Source organism: Ailuropoda melanoleuca, chromosome 8, assembly GCF_002007445.2.
Source record: "Ailuropoda melanoleuca isolate Jingjing chromosome 8, ASM200744v2, whole genome shotgun sequence".
NCBI lineage: Eukaryota > Metazoa > Chordata > Mammalia > Carnivora > Ursidae > Ailuropoda > Ailuropoda melanoleuca.
Genome location: NC_048225.1, coordinates 105,784,874 through 105,798,385, shown reverse-complemented (window position 1 = coordinate 105,798,385; position 13,512 = coordinate 105,784,874). Strand labels below are relative to the sequence as shown.

The 13,512-nt window shown below is 36.7% G+C and overlaps 1 protein-coding gene across 7 annotated transcripts in view; it reads right to left on the bottom strand.

Moving 5' to 3' along the window:
* KCNT2 (potassium sodium-activated channel subfamily T member 2) overlaps positions 1-13,512 on the bottom strand; it is a 349,882-nt gene that overhangs the window by 237,440 nt on the left and 98,930 nt on the right. For all 7 annotated transcript variants that reach the window (XM_034667169.1, XM_034667168.1, XM_034667171.1 and 4 more), the window contains exon 3: positions 11,109-11,208. In XM_034667169.1, the coding sequence (XP_034523060.1) occupies positions 11,109-11,208 (100 nt within the window). The remainder of the gene's footprint in view (positions 1-11,108; positions 11,209-13,512) is intronic.

Genomic DNA, 13,512 nt, shown 5'->3' with positions numbered 1-13,512 from the left:
TTTTGACACACAGTGAAGCACCGGCAGGCAATGAGTCAACGCTGATGGCTCATCTCTCAATGAAATTCATAAGCAAAATGCCAGAGGTGTGCTTCCTTTGCTAATTCCTTTAACTCATTTACTACAAACTGTGTGTTCATCAGAGTTTGTCATTTGTGCAATTTCATACATTAACAGTAATACTATTTTCATATCCTCGGTTTGTCCATACTTGCAACATTTTTCTATCAGTTTTGACTCTAAAGGGACTTAAAAATAAAGCAAAGCAGCACAAAATATCCACAGCTTTATTATGTCAGAAGCTCTAATTAAATAAATCTCTTTGCTGAATTAGCCTCATTATTTTAAAATAGAGCCTGTGCCCATAAAGGCCACTTCTGTTTTTCATTAACCAATACTGCATTGACAATGGGAACTGAACAGAACAGTGTATTCAAAATGGAGCCATAAGTTATGTTGTTATGTTTTTTAATTGCAGTAATCTGGTTTTTCAAATGTATATCCTCTATAATTATGGCTAAATATTCTCAGTAATATGACATAGAAGTTAATTGTAGGAAACTTTGTTCCTCTTAATGTTTTTCAAATAATATAATTTTACTCTGCCATCATCCCCCAATGCCCTTTCACCCGTAGAGAAACTCTATCAGTCTCCTTTTATGATTTTCAGGTCTCTCCAATGTACGTTTTATTTATAAATCACCAAGTTTTAATAACCATTCTGGTATGTGTTTAGAAAGAAGTGTAGCATGAGCCATTTTTAATAATACATAGACAGAAAAATGTAATAAATGTAATATGCACTGGCATCTCTAGGCAGTGGTCTTCAATCATCTTGATTGTGCAACACTATCAATAAATATAAGTTCATTAATTCAGCAGCATTCCCTGACCCACCAAGTCCTACCCGACGTATGAGAGCTACAGAGGCAAAGAGAAAATGGTCCGTGCCCTCCATAAACATATACAGAGAACAGAGAAGTAAATAATAAAGTCAAGGGCAATGTGTTCAGTGTTGGGAAGAAGTATGCAGGGGAGGCTCAGAAATTAGGCTGTAATCATGATGTCAGGTAAGAATTTCAGATAAGTTATTATCCAAGAAATTGTTACCCTGAAAGTCTAGAAGTCCTGAGGCAAGTTAAAAAAAGGAGTGGGTAGTGAGGAACAAGAATGGAAAACAGAGATCCAAGAAGACAGAACAGACTATTCCAAGGGCCAGAGACAATGGAGAGCAGAATATGTGTAAGTGGCTTCCGGTAGGTCACAATGGCTGGACAGCAGGTCGGTGAGGTGAAGTAAGCAGAGGTCAGATTGTAAAGGACCTCATTTATTCAGTTATTCACTCACTCATTTAATAAAGTAGAACTGAGCATTGAATTTGTGCCAGGCTCTGAGGATTCAGACAACAACGTGTGCCCTCATGGGATAGCCATTGCAATCGCCACGGAATACACAGAAAACAAAACAAACAAGTAAAGTAGTACAATATACAAAAGAGATAAAGGCAATGGAGAAAAGTTAAAAGGGAAAATAAAAAAGTATTCAGAGTCTTGTGAGGAGAATACAATTTTAAACAGGATATTTAGGTAAAGCTTCACTGAAAATATAATTTTGAGTAAGATCAGAGGAAGTGTGCCTTATGTTATCTGATGGAAGAGAATTCCAGACAGAGGGAACAGCAGGTATGAAGGCCCTGAGCCAGGATTGTGGCTGGTATATTCCAGAAACAGAGAAGGGGCCAATGTGGCTGGAGCAAAATGGGTAGGGGATGAAGAGGAGGAGGTGAAGTCACAGAGAAAAAGGACTTCTCACAGGCCATGGTAAGCACTACAGCATTCAGAGCACAGTCATGTAAAGATCTGACTTAGACTTTAAAAGAATACTGGCTGCTATATTAAGAATAAACCAAAGGGGAGCAAAGGCAGAATTAGCAGACTAATTAGGAGGGCTACTGCAGTACCCAGGTGACAGAAGGTGGCTTGTGCCAGGATGGCAGCATTGAGAAGTTGTTGTGTGTCGGATATATCTTGAAAGTAGAAATGACAGAATTTTCTAAGGGGTTTGCATATGCTCCAGAGTGTGAGACCAAAAGAGAAGATAAGAATAACTCTAAAGCATTTGGCCTGAGCAACTGTTAGGTTGGAATTTGGTTCAGCTGAAATGTGGAAAGCTGAGAGCAGAGCAGGGTTGGGGGAAGGACAGAGTTGTCACATGCTGAGATGTGGAAGAGCACAGAAGAAGCAGAGTGGAACATGGCAAGTTTGAAATGCCTATTAAACATCCGAGTAGAGAGGATGAATATGCAGTTCAAATGGGGGAAATGGGAAGGTGCCGGCTTCCTGCGGTCAATGACTTAAACAGGGATGAAAGGCACATAAAGATTAGAGCTAGGGTGCCTGGGTGGCTTACTTGGTTAAACAGCTGACTCTTGGTTTTGGCTCAGGTCATGATCTCGGGGTCCTGGGATTCCCACGTCTGACTCCGCACTCAGCAAGGAGTCTGCTGGAGATTCTCTCTCTCTCCCTCTCCCTCTGCCCCTCCTGCTGCTCGTGCTCGCTCTCTCTCAAATGAATACATAAATAAATCTTTTTTTAAAAAAAAGATTAGTGCTGAAGGCCTCAGAGCAAAGGGCAAATATGAAAAAATTCTGCTTCTCTATATAAGGTACGAATAATAAAAGTAAGTGCCTACTGAAGAAAATAACATAAATAAAACAACAAGTCCAATGCCAGAAAATAGCAAGAACTCCAAAATATGCAACCTTTCACAAGCTGAACATTTCCTGAGGGTAGTGAATGTTCCTTTTCCTAGTTATATCTTGACTCATAGCAATATAAATACATGCCAAGTATTCCCTAAAGATATAGCAAAATAGCCAAAATTATATTTCATTAAGTGAATTAAAACTTTATAAAGAATTATCACATAAATTATTACACAATAAAATTTCACTTGTTAATCTTTAACCCTTTAATAAATACAGAATAATTTTCACTGTCTAAACAAGCTGAAGAGTAACCAATTCATTTAAATGCATATTATGCCATCACTTTTCATTTTACTTTGATCTTTTTTATTTCTTAATTTTCTTAGGGCAAACCTCCACATGCAAAAATAACTACAAAAGTTAGCCATCAAATTTTTCTTCTGCTTTGAAAATTATTTTAAATTTAGTAGGCTGGACAGGACCCCAAGTTAGTGATGAGTTAAAAATTATTACACAGCCAGTTTCATTACCTATTACTTCCACCAAAGGATAGAACCTAAAATGGCAAGTGTATAAATGAACAGAAATGCAATTTAGTAAAAGAAACATGATAATGAATGTAAAAATAAGTTAAAATAAGTCAATAAGTCATTTAACTCAAATAAGATAAAGAGCTAAACAAATTAAATCTGAGACTTAAGATAGTCGTGCATCCCAATAAATGCTGGAGTATTTCTAGAGTCACAACTAGATTTTTGTTGTTGTTATTTTGTTTTGGGTTTTGATTTTTGGTTATTTTTAGATTCCACATATCATTTTCTAACTTATTTCACTAGCATAATGCCTTCAAGGAATCTTTAAAAAAATAAAATATAACATCCAGTATAACCGGAAATACCTAAAAAGGTGGTATACAAAAGAGTAAACCTTTTTGGAGTATATGCAAATCAAGAACAGAAAGGCATGTGGGTCTTTAAAGAGATCAACCCCATATTAAACAACTACTTAGAGTACTTTGGTTGGGAATAAAAATTATATGGGTTGGTGTTCAGTATTAGCATTTGATAAAGTAGATAATAAAAGAAGAGATGCTTATTTTTTTAAAAGAGGACTATTTTTCCTTTTTTTTTTTTTAAGTTTATTTATTTATTTAAGTATTCTCTATACCCAGCACAGGGCTCAAACTCATGAGCCCGAGATCAACAGTTGCATGCTCTTCTGACTTAGCCAGCCAGATACCACAAGGAGAGGTGTTTAAAAAAGAACTTAACAAGGATTAAGTTCATTTATTAACTCAAAGCCAGATCAATTTAATCGTGACAAACTCCTAAAACATTTTTAAGAAAGTGAAGTCCATAGACCATCCCTTAAAATTATAATACAAAGGGCAGGAGTTAAGACGGTGGAGAAGTAGGGGGACCCAGGCTTTCCTCCTCCCTTGAACACAGGTATATTGATGTCAGATCACTTGGAACACCCAGGAAATCCATCCTAGGAGTGAGAGAAGTTGGTCACAGTTAAAGGGAGACACAATTGGTCACAGTTGGAGGAAGACAGTGTGCCAAGTGCAAGGTGCGTGGAAGTGAATTGGGTGAGAGAAAAACTGCGGTGCCACAGAGGGGAGGAAACCCTTCTGCAGAGAGAGAAAAGAGAGAGAAACAGAGAGGGATTGAGAGTGCAACATTGAGTCTGCTAAGACGAAAACCTCTCTGGACCACAGACCGGGAGAGGGGGTACTGAGTGTCACAGCTTTTTCGTAAACAGCATGTGGAGCTCAAACTCTGGTTGTGGAAGTGCACAATTTTTGCTACAGTGAAGCTGCGGAGTGCACTTCTGGGGAGAAGGAGGGCACTGGCCCAAGAGCGCACAATACGGTGTAGGGATTTCCTGGGTCCCCCTGGGAAACAACATTCCCCTTCCTGGAGTACATTTGGAAGAAAGTATGTTGCCTTTCCAAGGTCAAAAGACCCTGCAGGCACCAGCAAACAGCCTTTCATAGGCAGAGGACAGAGCGCATGCAGATGGTGGATAACCTGGTAGTTGCTTTTCCCTGTGCTACACCAGAGATTCTGCATGATGTGGGACTGTTTTTCTGGGACAAAGGACGCTAGACACAGCATGACAAGTTTCTACACTGGAGGTGGGGGGGGTGGGTCCCCACAACACCAGGTCCTTTAAGATGTGAAGTTTTGAATCCAGCCGTGAACCAAAGACAAAATGCAGAAGAGCTGTGGAATTAGGCACAGACCTCACGACTCTGTGAGGGCTTTCTGAACAGCAGGGAGTGTGGGATCCCTTGTCTGGGACAAGAGAGTTACATGGCACCATTTTCCCCCTCACCACCAACAAGTGGAACTACAGAGAGCAACACAATGGCCCTCAGTGGAGGCAGGACATGCTTATACCAAACCCGGCCCCCCTGTGCCTGACAAATGCATATTTCCTGGGGTAGGTCTGACTCTGAGCCACTGCAGCAGGCCTCTCCCTAAGAATACCACCCACCACAGGCAGCACCCCACATACACCAAGTCTACTGATCATAGAGTGCTTCAAAGCATCACCTGCAGTTCTGGTGGAATTAGGGCCAGGCCTTACTTTTTTTTTCCCCCTTTGGAATCATGCTTATAGTTTTTTGTTCATTTGTTAGTAGTTTTTTTTTTTTTAATTTCCTTTTCTCTTTTTTTTCCCCCAGGCATTTTTTCTTTTTTCCTTTTTTCCAGATTTATGTTAACAAATCAAAGCACATCTAGTTAAATGTCCAAACACTCTTCACAGCGAGCAAGAAGGAACTCCGCAGAGGACTGACCAGTGGGAAAGAGCAGACAAACCACAATAGCAGAGTGCACATGCATACACCAGAAACACTTCCTGAAGTGCCAGGCTGTGGACAGTGTACGACCCCTTTTTAATGTAGCATTGCAGTCAGATGCAGGAAACATAACAAGCTTTCAAAACACACAAAAGATAGAAACTTAGCCAAAATGACAAGACGGAGGAATTCTCCCCAAAAGAAAGGCCAAGAAGAAATCATAGCCAGGGACTTGCTCAAAACGGATAGAAGCAATATATCTGAACAAGTCACAACTTGTTACAAACAATAGTCACAAACTACTAGCTGGGCTTGAAAAAAAGCATAGAAGATACCAGAGAAATCCTTGCTGCAGAGATAACAGACCTAAAAAAATTCAGACTAAAATAAAAAAAGCTATAACTGAAATGCAGAGCCAACTGGATATAATCACAATGAGGAAGGAAGAAGCAATGGAGAGAATAGGTGATACAGAAGATAAAACTATGGAAAATAATGAAGTTGAGGGGCGCCTGGGTGGCTCAGTCAGTTAAGTGCCTGCCTTCAGCTCAGGTCATGATCCCAGTGTCCCAGGATCAAGTCCCACATCGGACTCCTTGCTCAGCAGGGAGCCTGCTTCTCCCCCTGCCTGCCCTGCCTGCTGCTCCCCCTGCTTATGCTCTTTCTCTTTGACAAATAAATAAATAAAATCTTAAAAAAAAAAAGCTGAAAAGAAGGAAAGAAAACTATTAGATCATGAAGGTATACTTAGGGAACTCAGAGATTCCATTAAGTGAAATAATAGCCATATCATAGGAGCCCCAAAAAAAGAGCAGGAAAAGGGGGCAGAAGATTTACTTGAACAAATTATACCTGAGAACTTCCTTAATCTGGGGAAGGAAACAGGCATTCAAGTCCAAGATGCAGAGAGAACTCTCCTCAAAATAACAAAAACAGGTCAACATCACGGCATATCATAGTGAAACTTGCAAAATACAAAGATAAAGAGAGAATTCTGAAAGCAGCTAGGGACAAAAGGTCCTTATCCTACAAAGGAAGACACATAAAGTTAAGAGAGGACTTGTCCACTGAAACTTGACAGGCCAGAAGAAAGTGGCAGGAAATTTTCAATGTACTAAATGGGAAAGATATGCAACCAAGAATACTTTATCCAGCAAGGCTGTCATTCAGAATAGAAGGAGAGATAAAGAGTTTCCAAGACAAGCAAAAAACTAAAGGAGTTCGTGAACACTAAACTAGCTCTGCAAGAAATATTAAAGGGGACACTTTGAGTGGGAAAGAGAGTCCAAAAGCAAAAAAGAACAGAAAGGAATAGAGACAATCTACAGGAACACTGACATTACAGGTAACACAATGGCATTAAATTCATATCTCTCAATAATTACTCTGACTGTAAATGGACTAAAAGCTCTAATCAAAAGGCATACGGTATCAGAATGCATAAAAAATAAAATAAGACTCATCAATATGCTGCTTAAAAAGACTCATTTTAGACCAAAGATACTTCCAGATTGAAAGTGAGGGGATGGAGAAATATTTATCATGCCAATGGATATCAAAAGAAAGCTGTAGTAGCTGTACTTATGCCAGAAAAAACTAGGTTTTAAACCAAAGACTAATAAGAGATGAAGAGGGACACTATATCATGATAAGGGGGTCTATCCAACAAGATCTAAGAATTGTAAATATTTATGCCCCTAAGTTGGGAGTAGCCAAATAAATAGTCAATTAATATCAAACTTAAAGAAACTCATTGATAATAATACCGTAATAGTAGGGGATTTTAACACCTCACTCACAGCAATGGACAGATCATCTAAGCAGAAGATCAACAAAAAAACAATGACACACTGGACCAGATGGACTTAACATATATTTGGAGCATTTCATTGTAAAGCAGCACAATACACATTCTTTTCTAATGCATGGAACATTCTCTAGAACAGATCACATACTAGGTCACAAATCAGGCCTTAACCACTACAAAAAGACTGAGATCATACCATGCATATTTTCAGACCACATAGCTATGAAACTTGAAGTCAACCATAAGAAAAAATTTGGAAAGACCACAAATACATGGAGGTTAAAGAAAATCCTACTAAAGAATGAATGTGTCAACCAGGAAATTAAAGAAAAATTTTAAAAAATACATGTAACCCAATGAAAATGAAAACATTACAGTTCAAAACATTGGGATGCAGCAAAGGCAGTCCTAACAGGTAAGTATATAACAATACATGCCTTCCTCAAGAAACAGGAAAAGTCTCAAATACACAACCTAAACTTATATCTAAAGGGGCTGGGAAAACAATAGCAAATTAAGTCTAAATCCAGCAGAAGAAGAGAAATAATAAAGATTAATGATATAGAAATCAAAAAAACAGTAGAATAGATAAACAAAACTAGGAGCTGGTTCTTTAAAAGAATTAACAAAAGATAAACGCCAAGGCAGATTTAACAAAAAGAAAAGAAGAAGGACCCAAATAAATAAAATAATGAATGAAAGAGGAGATATCACAACCAACACCTCAGAAATACAATTATAATAGAATATTAGGAACAATTATACACCAACAAATCAGGCAATCTGGAAGAAAAGGATGAATTCCTAAAAACATATAAACTATCAAAACTGAATCAGAAAGAAAGAAAATCTGAACAGACCCATAACCAGCAAATAAATTGAATTAGTAATCAAAAACCTCCCAACAAACAAGACCCCAGGACAGGATGCCTTCCCAGGGGAATTCTACCAAACATTTCAAGAAGACTTAATTCCTATTCTTCTGTTCCAAAACTGTTCCAAAAAATAGAAATGGAAGGAAAACTTCCAAACTAAATCTATGAGGCCAGCATTACCTTAATTCCAAAACCAGCACTAAAAAGGATAATTACAGATCAATATCCTTGATGAACATGGATTCAAAAATTCTCAACAAGATACTAGCTAATCGAATCCAATCGTACATTAAAAACATTAATCACCACGACCTGGTGGAATTTATTCCTGGGCTGCGAGGGTGGTTCAATATCCACAAATCAAGAAAGGTGATACATCACATTAATAAAAGAAAGGATAAGAGCCATATGATCTTCTCAATAGATGCAGAAAAAGCATTTGACAAAATACAACATCCTTTCTTGATAAAAATCCTCAAGAAAGTAAGGATAGAAGGAACATACCTCAAGATCATAAAGGCCATATATGAAAGAACTCACAGCTAACACCATCCACAATGGGGGAAAATGGAGAACTTTACCTCTAAGGTCAGGAACAAAACAGGGACGTCCACTCTCACCACTGTTGTTCAACATAGTACTAGAAGTCCTAACCTCAGCAATCAGACAACAAAAAGCAATAAAACGCATCCAAATTGGCAAGGGATAGGTCGAACTTTCACTCGTCGCACACAACATACCTTATGTAGAAAACCCAAAAGATTCCAACAAAAAATTTCTAGAACTAATAAAGGAATTCGGCAAAGTTGTAGGATATAAAATACCAACATGGAAGTCTGTTACATTTCTGTACACCAATAATGAAACAGCAGAGAGAGAAATCAAGGAATCAATCTCATTTATAATTGCACCAAAAACCATAAGAAACCTAGATACCATAATAAACCTAACCAAAGAGGTAAAAGATCTGTACTCTAAAACTATAGAACACTTATGAAAGAAATTGAGGAAGATACAAGAAATGGAAAAACATTCTATGCTCATGGATTAGAAGAACAAACATTTTAAAATGTCCATGCTACCCAAAGCAACCTACACATTCAACAATCCCTATCAAAGTAACACCAACATTTTTCACAGAGCTACAACAAACAATTCTAAAATTTGTATGGAACAAATAAAGACCCAAAACAGCCAAAGTAATGTTGAAAAAGAGAAGCAACTCTGAAGGGATCACAAAACTGGACTTCAAGCAATATTACAAAGCTGTAGTCATCAAGACACTATGGTACTGGCACAAAAACAGACACAGAGATCAATGGAACAGAATAGAGAACCCAGAAATGAACTCACAAATATATGGTCAACTAATCTTTGACAAACCAGCAAAGAATATCCAATGGAAAAAAGACAGCCTCTTCAACAAATGTTGTTGGGAAATTGGTCAGCCACATGCAGAGGAATGAAACTGACCACCTTCTTAAACCATACACAAAAATAAATTGAAAATGAATGAAAAACCTAAATGTGAGACAGGAAACCATCAAAATCCTAGAGGAGAACACAGACAGCAAGTTCTTTGACCTTGGCCACGGCAACTTCTTGCTAGACACATCTTCAAAGACAAGGGAAACAAAAGCAAAAATGAACTACTGGGATTTCATCAAGATAAAAAGCTCCTGCACAGCAAAGGAAACAATCAACAAAACTGAAAGGCAACTGACGGAATGGGAGAAGATACTCACAAATAATATATCAGATAAAGGGCTAGTATTCAAAATCTATAAAGAACTCATCAAACTCAACCCCCAAAAAACAAAAAATCCAGTCAAGAAATGGGAAGAAGACATGAACACACATTTCTCCAAAGAAGACATACAAATGACTAACAGACACATGAAAAAATGTCAACATCACTCAGCATCAGGGAAATACAAATCAAAACCACAGTGAGATGAGCAATTGCACTACTAGGTATTTATCCAAAGGATATACAAAAATAATGATTTAAAAGGGCCCATGCAACCAATGTTTATAGCAGCACTCTCCACAATAGCCAAAATACGGAAAGAGCCCAACTGTCCATTGACTAATGAACAGATAAATATATATATATATTCCATATATATATATGAGATAAATATATCTGATATATATAACAGATATATATGTATATATATATATATGTGTGTGTGTGTGTGTATATATATATATATATATATATTCCACAATGGAATATTACACAGTTATCAAAAATAATGAAATCTTGTCATTTGCAATGATGTGGATGGAACTAGAGTATATTATGCTACGTAAAGTAAGTCAGTCAGAGAAAGACTCATGTGGAATTTAAGAAACAAAACAGATGAACATAGGTGAAGGAAAAGAAAAATAAAATAAGATAAAAACAGAGAGACAGGGGCACGTGGGTAGCTCAGTCCTTTAACCATCTGAGTCTTGGTTTTGGTTCAGGTTATGATCTCAGGGTCATGAGATCAAGCCCCAGGATGGGCTCTGCACTCAGTGTAGGGTCTGCCTGAGATTCTCTCTCTGTCTCTCTGTGCCCCTCCCTTCACTCTCTAAATAAATAAATAAACTATTTTTTAAAAAAAAGAGAGAGAGAGAGGAAGGCAACCTATAAAAGACTCTTAACTATAGGGAACAAACTGAAGGTTGCTGGGGGGAGCAGGTTGGGGGATGGGGTAAATGGGTGATGGGCATTAAGGAGGGCACTTATAATGAGCACTAGGTGTTGTATCAAGTGATGAATCACTAATACTACACTATATGTTAACTACCTTTAATTTAAATAAAATCTTGAAATAAAAATAAAAATAAATTAAATTAAATTATAATACAATTCAAAGTAATCAAGAGAATATTGTTGAAGTTTGGACAAAGACACCTTACCATTCATTTCCTTGTGAAGGGTTTTCAAGTAGCACTCGGATTATGTATAATAAGCAGCTTAATAATTTGAGAGAAAAATTGAATAGACGAATTCTTAGACCTTTAAACGAACAACAAAAATTTAATTTTTATTTGAACTTAGTTCATGAAGGACCAAAAAAATTGCTAAAAATAACAACTTTATGTACAGAACTTAAATTGTTTTTAGAAACTACAATACCATAACTGTCTAAACTCTTAAATTTTAGGTAGCTGAATTTTAATTAGCTAAATATTTAAACAAAAATTGACACTGACAGATTGTATGCACTAAAAATGGCAGTGAATATTATACACAAAAATAAATCTAGGTTTGAGCATTCAGAAGCCACAAAAATCATTTCCAATCAAGATTCAAGTATGCTTAAAAGTATAAGCAATTTTTATATCCACGAATTTTGGAATAAATTTTAGCTAGCTAAAAAATCTAGCCACTTACAAATTCATCAGATAGTTTATAAATCTTTTACGTTCAGAACACCTTGTGGATTTGATTATAGAGAAATTATAATCATGTATATAATTATACATATACTCTCAATTAGTAATTATATAATTGTAGAAGAGTCATAATAGCATTTGCTGGAAAATACATGCATACACACACATTTTTTAGTTCGACCAGTTGAAACTTACTTTTTACTTTAGGCTGAACACCAATGAATTCTTAGATATTTGGGGGGTATTAAGACTGCCATGTATGTATCTATAAAACTGTATAGGTCACAGTTATGCAGCCTATAATACTTGACGATGAAGACGAGCAATTAACATTAAGCAAAATATGCCTAAAGTCTGATTAAAAGAAGCACTACCTTTCCTGTAATTATCAGGTAGTATCTGATTCATGCATTATGAATAAAATTTTGAGATAGGTCTTCTTATAATTATTATTTAATAAAATCTGGAAATGAAGTGTCATTTTTTTTACTCTGCTATATATGAGTGTACTTGAGGTAACATTTCTTAACAGTAAAAGGTTAATGCTTATTAATTGTGTAATTTTCCCTAAGTTTCCCTATTAAAATGCTAGGTACATTTTATGGGTTAGCTTCTTTATAAATTCTTTTAAACTGTTAATGAAATTGCCCTGGTTTTATAGAACTGGTCTCCTCAAATGAATTTAATCAAAGTTGGCTGCTGGTGACATATTCAAATAATACATCTATCTTTTCTGGCCTGGAAAGATAGCATTGTTAGTGTTAAAATCAAGGAAACCTATTCAGATGATGTGGCCGCTTTAGGTAATACTTCTTGGTGGGACTTCCTTGGAAATTCTAAACAACCAGGTTGGAAAGGCATTAGCTATTATTAGCCTTAACTCTGCAGCTAACTTGCCATTAAGAATCTCTAACCAGTGTGCCTTACATACTGAAACAGTCCTTATACTCAGTATTTGGATAAATTCCCACAACTCAGGCTTTTTTCTTTGAAACCTATAGAGATACAACTTAATCTAGACCACCCCAAGAAGATTCCAGGGTCAAAATTTAAAAAGAACAAAGTCTACATCAATCAATATAGACCTCTCCATTGTTTGTTGACATTTTAAGCAATGATCATATGAAAGATTGCATATTGAACTCATTATATATGGCTTTTAAAAAATATGTGGTATTAGTTTTTGACTGTTCCCTTGGCTGTGCAGAGGCAACATGGATGGGACTGGAGGAGATAATGCTAAATGAAATAAGTCAAACAGAGAAAGACAATTATCATATGGTTTCACTCATTTATGGAACATAAGAAGTAGGAAGATCGGTAGGAGAAGAAAGGGAAGAAGAAAGGGGGGGTAAACAGAAGGGGGAATGAACCATGAGAGACTATGGACTCTGAGAAACAAACTGAGGGCTTCAGAAGGGAGGGGGGTGGGGGAATGGGATAGGCTGGTGATGGGTATTAAGGAGGGCACGTATTGCATGGTTCACTGGGTGTTATATGCAACTAATGAATCATGAAACTTTACATCAAAAACTAGGGATGTACTGTATGGTGACTAAAATAATATAATAAAAAATTATTATTATTAAAAAAACATNTGGGTGTTATACGCAACTAATGAATCATGGAACTTTACATCAAAAACTAGGGATGTACTATATGGTGACTAAAATAATATAATAAAAAATTATTATTATTAAAAAAACGTGATTATAGGGAGGAAACAAACATCACTGACACATCAGCCTTGCATGGTCAGGTCAGTGACTATGCCAATTTCATGTCTTCTTGAAGTTGAAATGTTTCCCAAATTTATCTGATGAGAAAAATCAGTGGAGTGTGAAACTCAGCTGAGGCCTACATTTTCTGATTCAAAATCTCCAGAGAAGGATGCTAGTCATCTCTACATTTCAGAAAACCCTAG